Source organism: Amphiura filiformis, chromosome 2 (genome assembly GCF_039555335.1).
Source record: "Amphiura filiformis chromosome 2, Afil_fr2py, whole genome shotgun sequence".
NCBI lineage: Eukaryota > Metazoa > Echinodermata > Ophiuroidea > Amphilepidida > Amphiuridae > Amphiura > Amphiura filiformis.
In genome coordinates this window covers 60,483,314-60,503,845 of record NC_092629.1, presented here as the reverse complement: position 1 = coordinate 60,503,845, position 20,532 = coordinate 60,483,314, and the positions used below count along the sequence as shown (strand labels likewise).

The 20,532-nt window shown below is 33.8% G+C and overlaps 1 protein-coding gene across 1 annotated transcript in view; it reads right to left on the bottom strand.

The window, feature by feature from the left end:
• LOC140146488 (7-dehydrocholesterol reductase-like) overlaps positions 1-20,532 on the bottom strand; it is a 31,941-nt gene that overhangs the window by 2,237 nt on the left and 9,172 nt on the right. Inside the window, exons 4-5 of the mRNA XM_072168353.1 lie at positions 19,562-19,706; positions 18,802-19,166 (exon numbers count right to left, since the gene is read on the bottom strand). Coding sequence (XP_072024454.1) covers positions 18,802-19,166; positions 19,562-19,706 — 510 coding nt within the window. The remainder of the gene's footprint in view (positions 1-18,801; positions 19,167-19,561; positions 19,707-20,532) is intronic.

Here is a 20,532-nt window from a genome sequence, read left to right as displayed (position 1 = left end):
TTCGTTCTGGTCCACCAGAACGAAATTCAAATTTGGCGATATTTTGCTAAACGAATTAATCTGCAAGAAATATTTGGTACATAAACATTATGTAGCCAGAGGTATCCAGTGGTGTAAAAATCTCAACTTTTTGGGGAAAAGTGGGGGATGAGGCTGTGGATCACGAAATGCCCTTTAATTCACAACATTTTTCGATAGTACGAGGGTCATTCAAAATCGTATCTCTGTTATCTTATGGGCCAGGATATTGAAATTACCCATGGTAATACTCTTAAATCTTTGGCTACAAAAAAGGTTGTTTGATTAAAGTGTGCTTTTTGGTTTTTAAGATGTGTTGGTTAAACATGTTAAAGTAGATACAGATGTATTAGGTCGGAAACGGTCTGAAAGAAAATGCTAAATTTGATTAAAAAGGTTGTCAAATGTGGAACCATTAGATTTATTTCTGAAAATTATCAAATTGCTTTAATTTTTGTACAAATAATGTAATCAATATCTAATGTTTGCAGATAGTACAGTTTTACTGGGTATCGTGTCTTTTGCCCAACAAAACCGATATGTGCAGAATAGCCTTCTTATATTATCCTTTTTCATAGGTAAAAGAGTCCAAGAGCAGAAATATTTGGTGTCAAACCACATTTGTATAAATTTATTTGCGTAGCAAATTAAACACGAATTTTCGGTCATAGACCTTTGTCAAGTGATGACCTTTTGCGTGCCGGAAAACAAAGGAAGAGGAGAGCACAGAAACGCGCGAGGAGTCGCGCGCGGAGTCGTGCGTGAAAACATAGATTGAAAGGCGCGAGGTCTAGCGCAACGCAAAGGGGGAAGACACGCAAAAGGTCGAAATCAAAATTATTGCAAAGAAAAAATGAAGGAAATAAAGAAAGAAAAAGAAAAGTAAAGTAAAGAGAAAAGAAGAGAAGAGAAAAGAAAAAATAGAGTAAAGAAAAGAAACCTGAAAAGAAAAGAAAAGAGAAAAGAAAGACAACAGAAGACAACAGAAGCAAAAAGAAAGGAAATGAAGAGAAGAAAAGAGAAGAGAAGAGAAGAGAAGAGAAGAGAAGAGAAGAGAAGAGAAGAGAAGAGAAGAGAAGAGAGAAAAGAAAAGAAAAGAAAAAAAAAAAGAAGACAAGACAAGAAAAAAGAAAAGAAGAGAAGAAAAGAAGAAAAGAAAAGAAAAGAAAGGAAATGCAAAAGATGAAAGTAATGTGAAAAGTTAAATATTGATGTTGAAGACATTAAATTGAATGTTCATCCCATTGGGTTGAAGTGTGCCAAGATTAAATATGATGCGTTGTTCCTCGACTTTCCGTTTGTGAGTATTATGCACTTGGGTGAGAGCGGTAACAGTAAGGTCCGTGATGGTATGACTATCCCCTCTAAAATGTTGAGGGACGGGTTTGGCGGTGTCACGTATGAGGACGTCACGTCTATGTTCGGTGAACCTATCCGCCAAACGCCGTTCAGTTTCACCGATGTACAGAATATGCGGATGTCGTCGACACCCAAGTGCATAAATCACATGTGTAGAAGTACAAGAAAACTCGCTTCTGATGTGGTAGGTGCCTGAAGTAGGCCCCATGTCACATGGGGGAAAATGGGAAATCACATTAAAACAGCAAACTATTTTAACATGTCGGAACATTATGACAAAATTGGAAAAATTTTGTTAAGTATTGGTAAAAAGTCGTACAAATTATAAAATTCAGTGAAATCACTCAAAATCGCATAAAATATTGGCAAAAAAAAACTAAAATCACAAGAAAAAATATAAAATCACATGAAAAAATATTAAATCACAAGAAAAAATATGAAATCGCAGGAAATGATGTGAAATAACAGTAAAAATCATTACATTATTAAAAAAATTTGTAAATTATTGTAAAAATTAACCAATATTTCAAAAATCACTGAAAAATAAATAAAATCGCATGAAATAATGTAAAATCGCATGAATAATGTAAAATCGCGTCAAATAATGTAAAATCACATTAAATAACCCCTAGAGACAATTAACATTGATTGGTGGGGATGGGGGGGGGGGGGGCTGCAGTATAGGAAATGATTGAGACTTTACCCCCAAAAAAGCTCAAATTCAGTTGACATATATGTCAAGTATAATGGGCTATTCCAGAAATATTATTTTTACTCCCTTAAAGAAGATATGTGATTTTTTTTGGACTAATTCCCAAACCAAAATTTTATCTAAAAAAATGTTGAATTCCCATTTTGAAAAAAAAAAAAAAAAAAAATGTTTAAAAATTGGGAATTCCCAGTGACCATTAAAAGAAGACAGGCAAATTTTTGCCAACATTTTTGGGAATTCCCAGACCAAGAATTGGGAATTCCAAGACCAAGATTGTATCCACAAGAATTGGGAATCCCCATTTAAAAAAACTGCTGAAAAAGATTGGGAATTCCCATTGTCCCTAAAGAAGAAAGCACATTTTCCCCCAAATTTTTGGGAATTCCCAAGCTTTAAAAAATGCAGTTTTTCTTGGAAATTCAATGTCTTCTCTAGGATTTCATTATTTTAATGTGCTGCCATTTTTTCGGGGGGATACCGACTGCCAGAAAAAATGATTAATTGGGAATTACCAGTGTTCCTAAAGAAGACAGGCAAATTTTCGCCTCAATGAAGTTATTTTAATAGCAGATCAGCAGGACAAATTGAAAATTTCCCCCTTGCGATGGCCCTGGTTTATGCCCCAGCTCTTTTGCAACAAACCATATGTGTTTTTCTATTGAATTTTAAAATACCACGTGACACAACATCAAATGGGGGAAGCTGGGGGAATAACACAAAAGGTATATGCAGCCTGTTTACAATACATTTGCATACTAGTACCCCATTTTGCATGGGCATACCAGATGGCACACCTGGGAGTTTTTCATGGGCTGCAATGGGCCAAAATTCAAGTTATTAGCCTACTACAATCCGCAAACCTGCCAAAATGAAATGAAAATGCCAAAAATGGCAATTTTATAGATGGATGCTTTTTCTTATAAACTTTTTTTTGTGCATGTATTTTTGGCCACTTAATTTCCTACTCTGTTTTGTACTTGCTACATGAATCTATAGCCTAGGCTTATTTCAAAATGATTTTTTTTTTGCATGACAATGGTTATCTGATCATTAAAATAGCCTATATATTTCCATCATGTCCATAGGCCTACAAAGATTTCAGTTTTTCCTACAATTGCAAATTCTGATTTTGAAGTGGGAATTTAAATTTCACAATCCCATGCAGCCGCATCCAAAATCAAGAACTTCCCAACCCATTCTGTATATGCCCATAATTTCCTATGAGTTTGAACTCCGGCTATACTATTTATTATTTTATAATGCTAAAATTTGATAGGTTTGTTTTATCAAATCTGTAGATCAATTTTGTGAATGAATTGTGGAATTTTTTTTTTGATCAAGACAATTTTCACCAAACATGTAAAAAAATGTTGCAGTTCTTCTCCATGCAGGATTGTTACTTTCTATTTTGTAGCTGATGTACTACATGGAAAAAAACTTTAAAAGTTTAAAAGATCTGTTTAAGAATGATCTTGGTTGCAACTGGTGTATGATGGCATGAACATTTAATTACATGAATTATGTTAAAAATCACAGCAAGTTAAAATATTACATTATGGCCTTGACCTATAAGCTCTGTTATACCACAGATCCAGGATCTGTGTATGCTGCATGCTGCTGCTGTATGTGTGTACATTTCTTTATTATATACATTCACTGACATTGGTCTCTGTGATCTGAGCAGCTTTTGAATATACTTTGTTATTCAATATTATCATGCTGTAAACAGTAAACTTAATCATTTTTCACTGGTGGTTTAAATTGCAAGAAAACTGGTTAAAATCTACATGTAGGTCCTCTCTGGATACTGGATACTAATATACTTTGCTACTTAATATTATTTAAATATGCTGTAGGCCTACTGAATAATTTTTCACTGGTGATGGTGGTTAAATCCAAACCCATGAAAACTGGTTAAAATCTGACATTTCCTGAAAAGGGTTATCTTAAAAGGTGCTTTAACCAAGAAGTTGTTTAGTAGGTAAAGCATGATAAAAAAAAAAGGCGAAAGTGATACAACTCCAAAAGGACATGAAGGAGAGTTCATGACTCTCCGCTCACAAAACCAAATTATATTTTGAAAATTGTGATGTACTGTAGCATAGCAAATTTTGCAACCAGGAAAAATAAGTCGATAACAGGTCTTCATACGTTTTTTGGTCAAATATCAGATAGGTCTATAATGTAGATAATCAAACAATAAACATAAATTGCTACTGCTATCTTTTAGAATACCCTACCATTTTTCACAGCCCATTCACAGTGTATGTGTATGGGTCATTCATAAAAGACACCATTTAATAAAAATTCCTTTAAAAAAGGAATGTGGCGCCCATCCAAAAGAAATCCCACAAAAAAGAAAACACTGTGGCTGTGAAACTTACAATACCTCCTTTGTCCCATTTATTTATCAAATCACAGATAGTTTTGTTTTAAAAACTATTTAATATTATAAATAATGCCGGATGTTTGTACCTAATGTAGGCCTATAGGGACGCACCATTAGACTTCAAGGGAGGGGAGGAAGTTTTGAAAAAAAACTTCCCCCACTACATGTGCAAAAAAAAACTTTCCCCACCAACACTAAAAAAAAAAAACAAAACTTTCCCCACCTAACTGTATAAATGCATGAAAAAAAACCAAAAAAACTTGCCGCCTTTGGCAACGAAAAAAAAAAAAATTGCCCCGACCCCAACTTCCTCCATCCCCCCTTGAAGTCTAATGGTGCGTCCCTAATTATAGCCTACTAGCAATTGGCGCAAAGTATATATCATCAGTCAATTAGGGGTTCATCATTCATATATTTTCATGACTAAACGGTTGTTTATGCCCGAGGGGCCGCTTGCGGCCCGAGGGCATAAACAACCGTTTAGTCATGAAAATATATGAATGAACCCCGTTCATACATATCAGAACATTTTGTGATTCTTATTTCATCAAAATAATAACAAAAAAGTACAAGCAACATTATTAAAAATCATAGTTTTCCTTCATTTTTCCTACCCGGCGATCGCACATCCGGGACACCGGGCATAAACGCTGTTTATGCCCGCCTCTCGACCAATCACGCGCGCCGTTATATAGCGTGTATGTATGAACGTTTTATAAACCTATGGGAGTGTTCTATATTAGTACTTTGGTAGGGGTGGGTGATTGGAAAAGTTGGCGCCTTGGATACAAAAAAATAACAAACGCTATCAAATAAATCTAATTTAAACTTACTTTTATTCCAAAGTATTCATATGACAGGTATAAATATCCTTTAATTTTGTTGATCCCCCTAATACTGACTGAATTTTGAATTGTGTTGATTTGAAGCTTGAGAGTACACAATTGAATACTTAACATTTATGCGCAAAAAATCGGAATGTGCATGCCTTGTCGTACATGTTACTCCGGACTTTTACCTTCAAATATTTTTGATCCCCCTCTATTAAGGACTGAATTGTTTTTGAACCCCCTTTTTAGGACCCAAAATTTTGTTTGATATATTTTCCACCCCCACCAAAGTATTTATGAACACTCCCTAAGTCATCGGGTAGAAAATTTTGAAAAAAATGGAGCAAAAATCTTTTTCTTGTTCCAACTTTACAATAAAAATTTGCGGATAAGAGAGAATTTGAAATTTTCCACATTATTTTGTGCCATTTTGATGACACAACTCTAGAAAAAAAAAGGGGTCATTGGGTAGCTGCACCTATATAAAAAAGGGGGGTCATCGGGTATGGGGCCTATTGACAGGCACATACTGTCACTTCTGAAGTTGAATGCCTCGGTCTTATGGTAGCAAAGAAAGTCTTTTCCCCATTTTTCAGTAAAGAAGTTAAATAGACTAGCACTTTTTATATTTTCTTCATTGAAAGTTCACTAAATTTTCAATGGTTTCCAAATTTAGAGGAATAAGGTTTGCAATTAGCTGCAATTGTTCACCATTCAACCCTAAATTCCACAAAATAAGGGAAGCAAAATTGAGAACCATTAAATACAATGTAGGAATGGGGTGGTAATTTGTTTTCTTCAATATATGAAAACATGAAATGACCAATAAATGATATTTTTGTCTTTTTAATGGTTTTTTTTCCACATTTTGGGTAAATATTTCCTGCTTTATTGAAGACACAAGGCTGTAATGATAGTGTTAAAACATTTTGTTATCAACTAACACAAAATGCATACTTTTAAAGCATGGGCCTACGTGTCTGTGCAGGCTATACCCAGCATGCAGGGGGCACTTTTAAGTTCCAATTTGGTGGTGACGCATATATGTCAGGGCACAAAGCCCTCCCCCCCCCCTTTTCAGCATCACTGTCACATAAAAACCCCAAATCCTCTGTCACCGGGGCTGTCACCCAAAGACCCCTTATTTTCGATCTGTCACCCAAAGGCCCTTACTAGCTCTTATTTTTCAATGTGAACACCAAAAACGTTCATTTATCACTGATTTTACTACTTATTTTTCAAATAACAAAGCCATTTGAACATGTTGTTCGACCTAGAAAGTAAATGTTCAAAGCTTCTGTGAGACTGTTTTGGCTCTCACAAAAAGGTGCAATTTAAAAAAAATCATGTTATCACCCAATCCGCCTCTTGCCCAATGACCCATGTGTTTTACATTTTGCTCTCACAAAATGACTGCGAAAGTGCCACACCAGCCTTACACCTTAAACCATTTCATAATGCCACCATAAAAAACAATTTGAACAAAGAACATCCCAGCAAACACAAAACGTTTTCGACATCATTCGCAAAAGGTTATCAAAGGTTGTCAGAAAACGTTTAAATGTCGGGTTATATAAAGGTTATATTAAGGGTATAAAACGTTTTCATCAGATTAAAAAACATTTTTGATATTCTACTGCCCAGCAAACGCAAAATGTATTACAGAAAACGTTTAAATGTCGGGTTATATAAAGGGTATAAAAACGTTTTAATAACATTCCGAAAACATTTTTTGAAAACTTGATACAAAACATTCTAAACTTAATGTTATTTTGGGGTTGAAAAAATATTGTGCGAAAAATGTTTGCCCAAAATATTTGCAATAACGTTATAAAAACGTTTTCATGACCTTTATATAACCCGACATTTAAATGTTATTAAAACGTTTTGAAAAAAACATTTTAAGAACATTTCTGTGTTTGCTGGGTGCAAATATTTTAACATAATGTTATTTTTAACATTTTGTCTACACTTAAAAGTGTTGACAACATGTTTGTCAGAAAGTGTTTGCAATAATAGTTTACAATAGCATTTTGAAAACATTGTTAAAATATTGTTGTAGTGTGTTTTTATACAAAACGTTTTAAAACATTATCATGACCTTTATATAACCCGACATTTTAATGTTATAAAAATGTGTTTACCTAAGCCAAAAGCCAAAATATAACTTATTTAAAACGTTTTTAAAACGTTCGTGTGTTTGCTGGGATATTACACCATAGCCCGAGATGTAATTTTAAGCTGTGATTGACTAGCACATAACACCAACACTGCAAAAACAGCAGAGCAACACTTAATAAACGCTTTGTACAGTGGTTTGTACAGTGAAGGTATAGGGGTGTTAATCTATAAACACTAAAACACATAAAAATATGTTTATGTTTTTTAACACAAGATAGTGTTAAAAAGCAAACTTTTAACACTATCTTGTGTTAAAAAACATAAACATCTTCATATTTTTGTACATGTTTTGACAAACAAGCAGGATCATGCTGATGATGAAAATTCATGAAGTATTTGATTCAATCCAGACCAAAGCCATGTTTATTGTGATTTATAGGATAATCAATTGTCATGATAATTCAGTCCATTGGAAAACATTCCACAGACTTTGGATGCTAACTCTAACGATAATGCAAAAGATATTTTTAGAGTTATCTTGTCATTGAAATTGTGCAATGTTGTCACAAGTCAACGTTCTAGTACAATAATGTCACAATTATGCGTAAAACATCCCTTTTTTTAATGCTTTTAAATGGTAAGACTTCCATGCTTACAAAAACGGTATCTTATCTGGTGCATGGTCCTAATTTGCATTGTTTTGCACCAATTGAATTGAGAATGTATGCTTTTAGTGCACCAAAATTATTGCAAAATAATGCCAAAACGTCAGAATGCCATGATTTAACTGTACTTCTGAATATTATACACTGATCTTATAAATTAGTGAAGGAAGCCAACAATCGTATTTATATTTCCATAGGTCTGGATGATACTAATTAAGTTCAGCCCAAAAAAATACCAAAAACAAAGGTTTTGTGTGTTTCCTCTGCTCGAGAAAAATCACAGATATTGGAAAGAAATGACACTTCTTGTATCAAATAAAGCCTTGGGATCTCCTTTATTGAACCAACAACATACTCTCTATTGAGTGTCCTCTTTAGTTGTCTTAGTTTATGAATGCAAACACTGCCAGGTCATGTTTCCCACCAACCATAGTGTTGATAATGTCAGCAAGGATATTATGGTCATGTTAATTTCTAGTATATCTATTTAACATTTGACTCGTAAAAAATCACATCAGCAGCTTTTAATAAACTGGGCATTCCATGTGTAGCAATTCGGGTTTCAGGATTGGAAAGAAAAAGTGCAAGGTAAACCAACATGGTCATGATGGTGTGCACATGATGTGACACCAAGCTAAACCAAACAACAAATGTAGGCTCAAAATAGGTAAAGTTTAATGAGCAAATATGACCAATTCCAGAGCCCACAGACAGCAGTGTCAGGTAAACAATACAAAATTAATGTACACTAGAACAAGTGAAGAAAATCACTACATGTGTGCACATAAACGGACAAACCAATCAGAAATGACTAATTCTGTGAATGTCGCTATCTTCAGTAGATAGCAGATGCCTATCCCAATGCTGCGGATGCTAGAGCTTAAACAATTTCTCACAAAATGTCTAGAGTGCCCCACAGATCATGGAAAATTAGTTTTCCAAGTTCCCGAGATTTTTCTTCGGCATTTAGAGTTCATTTAGAGAAAACATTTTTTGCAATTTTGGAATGATGCAAGGACCCAGCAAACACAAAACGTTTTCGACATTATTCGCAAAAGGTTATAAAAGGTTGTCAGAAAACGTTTAAATGTCGGGTTATATAAAGGGTACATTAATGGTATAAAACGTTTTCATAACATTAAAATAACATTTGTTGATAATTTACTGCACAGCAAACACAAATGTTTTACAGAAAACATTTAAATGTCGGGTTATATAAAGGGTATAAAAACGTTTTAATAACATTCCAAAAACATTTTTTGAAACTTGATACAAAACATTCTAAACTTAATGTTATTTTGGGGTTGAAAAATATTGTGCGAAAAATGTTTGCCCAAAATATTTGCAATAACGTTATAAAAACGTTTTCATGACCTTTATATAACCCGACATTTAAATGTTATTAAAACGTTTTGAAAAAAACATTTTAAGAACATTTCTGTGTTTGCTGGGTGCAAATATTTTAACATAATGTTATTTTTAACATTTTGTCTACACTTAAAAGTGTTGACAACATGTTTGTCAGAAAGTGTTTGCAATAATAGTTTACAATAGCATTTTGAAAACATTGTTAAAATATTGTTGTAGTGTGTTTTTATACAAAACGTTTTAAAACGTTATCATGACCTTTATATAACCCGACATTTTAATGTTATAAAAATGTGTTTACCTAAGCCAAAAGCCAAAATATAACTCAGACGTATCGAATTGCATTCTGAATACGAAGCATGTCTTTCTGATATCAAATAATTTTCATTTTTTAAATTCACGATATAATACAAATTTTATGACAAATTATTAAAATTTGATATTTTTCAAATTTTGATATATAATAGTCATCGAAGTAAATTTTATAAATCTAAGGATATATTATTAAAGTATAAGTAAAAAGGAGGAAAAACCGACGATCAATTGAAAATTTTGACCTTTTATATTGAAGATATGGATTTTTTCCCAAAAAGACCTAATTTTTTTGGTGTTTTGGGAAAAAAAATCCATATCTTCAATACGAAAGGTCAAAATTTTCAATTGATCGTCGGCTTTTCATCCCACCTACAATTTTAAGTATAAATCATCAGATTTATAAAGTTTACTTCGAGTACTGTTAAATATCAAAATATCAATTTTAATGATTTGCCATAAAATGTGTATTACATTGCGAATTTCAAAAAAATCAAAATTATTTGATATCAGAAGGACATTCTTCGTATTCAGAATGCAATTCGATATGTCTGATGTGCTCTAATGTCCCACAATAAATACTGTCCAAACGTTCATACCCCCCTTCCCTAAGTGTTGACAAAATATTTGGTCAAAAATGTTTGCAAAAATAGTTTACAATGACATTTCGAAAACATTTAAAAAATATTGTTGTAGTGTGTTTTCATACAAAACGTTTTAAAACGATTTCATGACCTTTATATAACCCGACATTTTAATGTTATTAAAACGTTTTTACCTAAACCAAAACCCAAAATATGACTTATTTAAAACGTTGCAGAATGATGCTGTGTGTAAAATCCCATAGAAAATGAAAAGCAGTCCATGTTTGAAAATAAAAATATCAACATCAATACATTTGAGTAAATTGTGTTTTATATACTTAGCTAATAATGTTAGCTGACATATATTAATATTTATCCAAAAATATTTATTACCTATTTTTTTATCCGATAATTTGTGTTGCAAGGTCACATTCTGAAATTAACATTATACATCAGCATTCTGCTAGTCTAAAATTCTTGGAAGTGAAATTAAGGACTGGATGTTACTGTTAGCCACAGGATGTAACATAACAAGTATCAATAACAACTATCACCATCTATCAAGAAATAATCACCACCGTTTTTATGTTATCGTAAATTTAAAAAATCCTTGCAATCCGTGCATCCTTATCGCGTTGTGGAATGATGTAAGGGGTTTTGCAGGGGAAATGTCACTTGGTTCAGGTAATGCTGAAACATCAAGTACTGTAAAGATAGTTCTGTTTTTAAACCCAAAATTGTGTTTAATTTTTTCAAACTGGTACATTATGAATTATTCATCATTCCGTAACGTTGCGGAATGATACAACTTTAATTGGTCGTTACCTCCGCAAATTAGACTTTTTGAAAATTATTTTTGATTCATTAGATAAGGATGAATAAATTTGCTTTGCATTCTACTATTATATAGTTTTAATGAAAATAAACCTTAATTTAAAATTGCAGTGCTAATAAATGATACTTTTGCGTTGCGGAATGATGCTTTTAATCGTAAAATTGGTACTAAAAACAATGCTGACGGAGAAGCACGTTATAAAATATGAAAATTTCTGGTGTTTATATTTTGAGTTACTTATATACTTAATATTCACATGCATAATTTGTTTCCAAATTTTACAGTACAGAGCAGCTGCTGTGTTTTTAGTTTTGCTGCTCAAGAATATACAAATTTATGCAAGTTAGGATGTTTTTCTAACAATGAACTCAGAAAAAAGTATGTTTTCAGAAAATATAGCCTTTTAGCTACAATAATAATGCTCTCTAAATGTACACGGATCGAGTGGAAAGCGAGTGGAAAAAAAGAGTTAAAGAGGGAAATGGAGGACAACACCTTTTTGAGTGGAAAATTTTCACTCTAAAAGAATTGAAAAAAGTAGTCTGTACACTCTCAAATAGAGTGAATATTGTCTAAAGAATAATTATGTACTTTCTCTCATTTCAGAGTGTTTTCCAATCAAAAACCGGGCTGTCTTTCGTTTAACTCCTTGAAAGAGTGGAAACTCAATCTTTTACATTTAGAGAGTGATTATGAGACCAAAATCACATACTTGACATGATTTTTAAATTTTGACAACCCCCCACCTGTATGTCATCACTAAATCGAACAGACAATGTCACTTATAGTTTTGCTGGTCCACTGCATTCGCAAGGCCATTTCAATACCCTGACACATCAAGAGCGACATTGGCCTACAACCATTAGAGATTCAACAATTAACTGATGAAAGACATAAGAGTTTGGGCGATGATGATGATGATGATGTTGATGATGATGATGATGATGATGATGATGATGATGGTGATGGTGATGGTGATGGTGATGATGATGATGATGATGATGATGATGATGATGATGATGCAAAAACACTACTAACATTTCAAAATGTTATTGTAAAATAGTGTTTGGCAAACATGTTTACAAAATATTTTGTCAACACTTAAATTATGTTAGAATATTTTGAAATAAGTTCAAAAATGTTGTTATTCAAATGTTTTATCATATACCCTTTATATAACCAGACATTTAAACATTTTCTGTAAAAACCTGCGTTTACTGAGTTCCTATCACTTATTCTTCCTTTTGCTACCAATGGAGCTGAATATATCTGTGGTCGAACATCCTGATCCTGAAAGCTCCTGAAACAGTTACATGTAGGTTGCTTTTCCATAACTATCAAACTAGGGACCCTGATCAAACTTATTCATTGCAGGACAGGCGAGGTCAAGAGCGACGGCGGCTTCAAACCCTTAACCCCTACATCATTAGGTGTAATTTTTTACCACATTTTACAGGTTATTTTTTACTCCATTTCTAGATCCATAGGAATGATAGAATGACTCACGCTACGCCATTGTGGTGCAATAAGTTCAACCATGAAAAAAAAATAAAATAATATAAAAAGTAATAAGAATAAGTATCAAAACAAAGATGTGCTTGTGTTCATTACAAGAAGGATGAATAAATAATATCTGAAAAAAATGAGTGTTTTGTTGTACCATCGCAAAATCCGGTTCATCTTCTACATGTAACCATTTTATGGGACATCTTGTATTTTGCCCCACTTGCCCCACTTGAAAATTGCCATCCCCCCTCCCATTTATCGACCCCGAACATTCCTGGCTATGTTACTGTTATATGGGCATGCTAATGGATTTTTATGTTTTTATTTAGTACCCAGCAAACACAAAAACGTTTTAAAAACGTTTTAAAAGTTATATTTTGGCTTTTGGTTTAGGTAAAAACGTTTTAATAACATTAAAATGTCGGGTTATATAAAGGTCATGATAACGTTTTAAAACGTTTTGTATGAAAACACACTACAACAATGTTTTTAAATGTTTTCAAAAAATGTTATTGTAAACTATTTGTGCAAACATTTTTGCCAAATATTGTGTCAATACTTAAATAACATTATGTTAAAATGTTTGAACCCAGCAAACACAGAAATGTTCTTAAAATGTTTTTTCAAAACCTTTTAATAACATTTAAATGTCGGGTTATATAAAGGTCATTAAAACGTTTTTAAAACGTTATTGAAAATATTTTGGGCAAACATTTTTCGCAAAATATTTTTTCAACTCCAAAATAACATTCTGTTTAGAATGTTTTGTATCAAGTTTTCAAGAATGTTTTTGGAATGTTATTAAAACGTTTTTATACCCTTTATATAACCCGACATTTAAACGTTTTCTGTAAAACATTTTTGTTTGCTGAGCAGTAGATTATCAAAAAATGGTTAGTTAAGGTTATAAAAACGTTTTATACTCTTAATATACCCTTTATATAACCCGACATTTAAACGTTTTTGACAACCTTTTATAACCTTTTGCGAATGATGTCGAAAACGTTTTGTGTTTGCTGGGTATAGCCTATTTTTAGAATTAGGTTTATGGTTAGGGGGTTAGGCCAGGTGGTGGTCGCATTGCATTCTCTAAATTCAGTAAATTTTCATCGTCAACCGTGTAATTGAATGGGATTATTTTGAAATTTTAAAACGCTTGAAATATCTCAAACAAATAGGCCTATGTTAACAAATAATATAAATACATGCTAAAACCGTTGGGGTTCGATAATGAACCCCACAAAACTAACTGAGTATATGGAAAATGCCATACGGCCGTGCGGTTTCACAAGTTGCCGGCTCGATCATGCCATTCGCCGCCTGGGGTTAGGCATCAGAGTTAGGGTTAGGGTTAGGATTAGGTTCAGGGTTAGGGTTAGGGCAGTGGTTAGGGTTATATAGCATTTGGGTGATGTTATTAAAAAAGGACAGTCACTACAGAATTGGTTGATGCTGACATACTGGCTATCAAAAAACCTACACTGCAAAAAAAAAAAAAACACTTTTCTAAACACAATTTTGCCTTCACTGTGTAAACACGTTTAGAAGCTAAACATCATGTATCAAATTTTTGAACATTGGTCAGTGATGGTGTTCAATTTCTAAACATCTGACATCCGTATTCTAAACACATTCTTGCCTTCACTTTCTAAACACTGTTTTTGCAGTTCCTCACTATCTATTAAAAACTCATTCGTAACAAAATGGGGTTTAATTGTAAGATTTCACCAGCAATTTGATATGAGCCACATTTGTTGAAAATGGTTGGATCCGAATTTAATATGAGTCAAGAGAAATTAGACTGTTTTGGATAACATGGATTCGTCCTGAGATGACCTACACATTTCTGTTTTTGCTGCATTATATATAGGCCCATAATAATAGTACATGCAGTAGGCCCCCCCATGAGGTAATTTTACATTTACATATGCTAACCATGTCTACAGCAGCAATTATGATATCAAGGTGGATATTTGTCCAGTTATATCATTGGAAATGGCTGTTACATTTGTTGAAAATGGTTGGATCTGACATTGCTTTAACTGTTGAATTTGGTTGGAATTACAAAATCTTCCACACTTGTCTACCATTTTGAATAAATATTTTAGATCTGGATTGGTTCAAACCATGTACCTGCATGTTCCAAAATCTTCCACAAGCATGACAAGGGTGTGTGGATTTCAAATGGAGGAATCCAAACCATTCCTCCAGTCAACAATCCCTATTTACATTTACAAAATTCAGCAACACTGCTCAAACAGGCAAATCAATATTGAGTCCAAAAAAAGGGTAGGCCTACAATAAATGGCAACAAAAGCATCAAGGAAAAACATGCCTTTGGGAAGGGCATTTTTGCCCAAATAGAGTGAAACTGATTGAAAAGAACTATAGAGCGGTTTTACCGCACCATAGCTGAACCATGGGGGGGGTCAAACCTTCTTCTATTTTGAAATATAGACCGAAAATAGGAATTTTGACCAGTCTTATGAGGAGTCACCCCTGGTGGGTAAATTATTTTTTATTATATTCTGTACTTTTTCTCTTTCATTTGACACCACTCTTGGGGTCGTATCTTCTTAGGATTTCGAGATAATGAAAAGGACCCAAATGGGAATATTTCATTTGACTCCACTTGGGGGTCATATCCTTGTGACATTTCAAGATATGTCCATTTCAGACCAAACGGTTAGTCAGTAAGTTAGTAAGCAAGTAACATAAATACGCTGATACCATTTTATGGTTCAGCAAAAATATAGTGATAGTGGTCCCTATAACCAGGGTTATGACCCTTCTTATTGGAATTCCCACTCCTAAAAAAGGGACCTTTTCTTGGGAATTCACATGCCTTCTTTAGTGTTTTGAGAATAATGAAATAGGCCTAATGATATTTTTTGTGAATTCCACACTCCTAAAAAAGACATTTTCTTGTAAATTCCCATGTTTTCTTTTGGAATTTTGAAAATAATAAAACAATTACCTTTTTAAGGAAATTCCCCACTCCTAAAAAAGGGTTATTTTCTTGGGAATTCCCATGTATTCTTTAGGGTTTTGAGAATAATGACGCCCTTTTTTGAGAGGGGGAATTGGCACTCCTAAAAAGGGGAAAAGGGGACTAAAGAAGACATGCATGCATTTTTGGAAAAATTGCTTAAAACATTTTGGAATTCCCAGTGTCCCAAATATTTGCCAACATTTTTGGGAATTCCAAAGCCAATAAAGGGGTCTTTTTCTTCGGAATTCCCATGCCTTCTTTAGGGTTGAGAGAATAAAGACCATTTATTTTGGGGATTCTCATTGTCCCTAAAGAAGAAAAAAAGACAGGCCAATTTTTGCAAACTTTTTGAGAATTCCCAAGTTAAAAAAGAGGTCTTTTGACCATTTTTTGAGGGAATTCCCAGAGCAAAAAAAAAAATGATGAAAATTTTTGGGAATCCCATGTCTTCGTTAAGGGGAGTGCTTTTAATTTCTGGAATAGCCAAATTAAAATATGACTTAAAACAATCCTATTTTTACACAAGTGTTCAAACTACTTATGACTGGGATTGCAGCTGCTCCCAGCATATTTTTAATGTATCACAAAAATACAGTGATGGGTATTAACTTTAAATAGGTCTGATCCTTCGTGAATAGATATTTAAATAATATTGCACAATTATTATTATCGAAATTGCCAACAATATTTCAAAATCAACAAAGGTTGTAACATTGAGGTACATTTTAAAACACACCAAAAATATGGTAAATTTGCAAAAAGACCTAACATGTTTAGGTGATTTGGAAAAAAATGATATCTTCAATACGAAAGGTCAACATTTTCAAATGATGGACAGCTTTTCCTCCCAGCCACACACACTTTAAGAACGTATCATTTAATAGATTGATACAATTTAGTTCGAGGACTGTTAAATGTCAAAAATATAAATTTTTAATACTTTGCCATAAAATTTGTATTATACCGCGAATTTAAAAAAACAAACAAAATTATTTGATATCAGAAGGACATTCCTTGTATTCAAAATGCAATTTGGTATGTCTGATGTGCTCTCAGGTCCCACAAAAATTACGTGAAACGTTGCTCTCTGAGCCCTTAATTCGAGTGAAATATTCATAAAAAAATGGTAAAACGCCAAGAAATATTTTGAAACTTCAAAAATAATTACACAATTGTAAGAAATTTACAAAAAATGCCAAAAAAATTGTTAAATCGCAGGAAATATTCTTAAAAAGTGCAAAAAATTGTAAAATCACAGGAAATAATCTAAAAACACCCTCAAATTTGTAGCATTCCGGGATATATTTTTAAAATGTGCCACAAATTGTGAAATCACAGTAAATATTTCAAAATTTGCAAAAAAATTGTAAAATCGCAGAAAATCTTCAAAAATCGCTTCAACGATTACAAAAAGAGAGTGAAATCACAGGAAATATTCAACAATCGCTTTAAAAATATTTAAAAAAAGTAAAATCACCAGAAAAAATTTAAAACCACAACACATTTAGAAAAATAAAAGTGGAAATATGTCAAATATGTTAACAAAATGAAAAACATTATCAAATAATTAAAAAGAAGAATAGCTTTAGTGTGATTTCCCATTTTCCCCCATGTGACATGGGGCCTTGAAGTGCTACTGACAATAGTATCAGATATGTGGTTACAGGTATTGCATCGACGGCGATGACATGGAACAGTGCCACACGCTGAGCTGTCGGTAGGATTGAGATAGGAGTGAACAAGCCGATCTTTAATGTTCTTATCTCTACGATATGATATCATGGGAGATTCAGGAAATATTTCATTGGTAGAATGGTGGTCTTGAAGGAGTTTCCAATTCCGGATGATGATGTTGCTAACGGGTACGGTGTTGGGATGGTATGTTAATACCATCACTGGACGGTTAGAACCATTACGGGGTTGCTTCATACGAAGACATTCGTCTCTTGTGATGTTCTGGAAACGTTCGACGGCTGCTGTGGTGACATCGCGGGGATACTCACGATCAGTAAAGAAATCAATCATCTTGGTAGTTTGCTGATTGAAATCGCCATCATCGCTGCATAAACGTCTTAAACGTAGTACCTGTGAAGATGGGATAGAATCCTTACATGATCTGGGATGAGAAGACGAATATGTGAGATATGAATGTGAGTCTGTAGGCTTGTAGTGGATTGAGGTAGATAACGAGCCCTGGTTAACACTGATGGAGATGTCAAGGAAAGTAACCTGAGTGGTAGATATATCCCAAGTAAACTGAAGAGCGGGATGGAATGTGTTTACAAAGTTCATGAATTGGAGAAGATCCTCCTCACTACAGTTCGCGATGCCCAAAATATCGTCGATGTATCTCAGGAATAGAATGGGCTTAGTACCTTGGTAGGTTGTTCACTCTGATCGGGTAAGTACTTGTTGGTTCAAGTCATATTAATTGGTTCATAGGTTAAAATTAAATAAGACTCATGCAAAGGTTTTGTATTTTGTAATTATACACAATGTTATTAACAAACTGTTCATCTTATTTCCACCTCAAGATGCACCCATTATTTAAAATAGGACGTTATTACGAATTACGCTTATGTGGTTTAGTCGAAAACTGGAAAATGTCACTAACATTTGTGTGTCTGTTGATCCCTTCGATATTTTCTTCTCATATAAAACATGTTTCATTTTGTTTTGAAGTCTCAAAGCATGTCAGGGAGCTTGAATAGGACCAAAATAATTATCCTGAGTAAGCTGTTGGACAGCCACATCTTGAAAACGTTTTTTATAAAGAGCTGCAATATGGTGCTTACTAAACTTTTTTCGTCAGATTTTAACCGTTTCCAATGTACCAAATCTGTATTCGCTTTAATCAACACATCTTAACATCCAGAAATCACACTTTCGTCAAAATAACTTTTATTTTGTAGTCTAGATTTAAGAGCATAATCACGGGCAATATAAATTGCCTGGCACGTAAGATAACAGAGATATGAAGATGGAGGTAGAACTTTTTGAATGACCCTCGTATTTTAGCGAACATTAACATGATTAATGAACTGGGACCTCTATGACTGGGCGTCTGTTATGTACACGAATTGAAATAGGACATTTTGTTGTTCACATACCTGTATTATGTTGACAATCCACATAGAATTGGTCACATAGCCATGCATTTGATACTGATAGATTGCATTGGACATATTAATAATAGTCCAGGCTATCATTCCAGGTCTAATGTTAAAGAACATTTTGAAATCAAACCATTTACCAATGCGAGGATTGAGCTCAATACCCATCATAAAGTCATAAAGGAAGTAACCGGAGAATTTGCAGTCCTTGGGACTAGTCGGGAAGGTGTGGCCTTTGATATAGACGAGGATAGAGACGAGGTAGCCGAGGATGTTTGCAACCCAGAGCATCTCACCACAATGATCGACGACGATTGTAGGTGACACCCATTGAAATATAAAACCATTGAGCAGAAATAAACCTGTTTGTAGTGATAAGAAACAAACAAGCAAGGTTAAAGATGTGGTATATGCTTTTAATAGTTTACGACGGGAGTTCATTACGATTATTAAGTTTTCAGCGGGTTCGTCGTCGGACAAGTTTTAGAACTGTCAAGCTTTCGTCAGGAGTAGCTCTGATTTCTTCAGGACAAATTACCTATAAGTATGAGACATGTAGGCCGCCCCTTGCCTACTGATGGCTCTGAAAAGAGCCGTTCACTGACAATTGACCCTTGTGAGTAGTGAACAAGCAGATCTCGCCTATCTGCTAATGTACAGGTTCGTGGTGGCTCAGAAAAGAGCCGTTTATTGAGAGACACCTCAAGTCTTTCCAGTTCTATATCATATTAGAAAAGTTATTTTTAAAGTAATATACCATTTGAAATACAAAAAGCTTGAAGTCCATTGATTTGATAGTGAAGATGTTCCCCAGATGGCGTGATACCACTTCCAGGTTGTATTCCACCGACGTAGCCTGGTACAAATTTGTGAAACAAATCGGGAAGATTGGTCAGAATCACCTGGTAACAGAAAACGGCAGAAAATCATTGATAGTCTAGGCAAAGCACAATTTCACTTGGAACTAATTGCAACAGATTTTTTTTTCACCGCGACGCATATGAAGTCCCTAGAACACCACTAAAAGTCTTAAAAATCCCTGTAGGGAAAATTTGCCTAATTTACATTAAAACCAAAATGGCCGAGTTTGCATAGGTCAGATTTCAAAATTAAAAACTATACCAATATATTCCTCTTTTCATAAGGGTTCAAAAAATTATAGTTTAACATATCTATTCCTCAAATCATAAGGGTTCAGAAAAAGTATAGTTTGACCTATCTACGACGTACAGTTCTCATATAATACATTGTACAACATATTCAAGGTCATATTTTTCTAAATCCTATTCAGATTTAAATCCAAAGTCGATATTTCAATTAAAGTCCTATTCAGTGATCCCAGCGAAAGTGTAACAAATTAAAATTGTGTATAAATTGCTTAAAAGCGAAGAATATGTCATTTGGTATTTTTGAAATGAAAAATTTGACAAAAACCGAAGAAAACAACAGCATTGCCGAAGTTGCAGCCCCATTCAAATGCATGTAGCTAATTTATATACTGTCAGTATATAAATTACTGATTCATGTAAATTCCTTATTTTGTCGTAAATACACGGCTTTCGGCTGAACCATTAGCAGGCTATGTTAACACGTTTATGACAATGACAAAGGTACCAAAATCTGAATTTTGATGATTTTTACGATCGTCCGGATGAGTAAATTACTGAATGGGGCTTTAAAGGTCCGTAACCCGATCGACAGCATCATCCCCCGATTGTTTCCATTGTT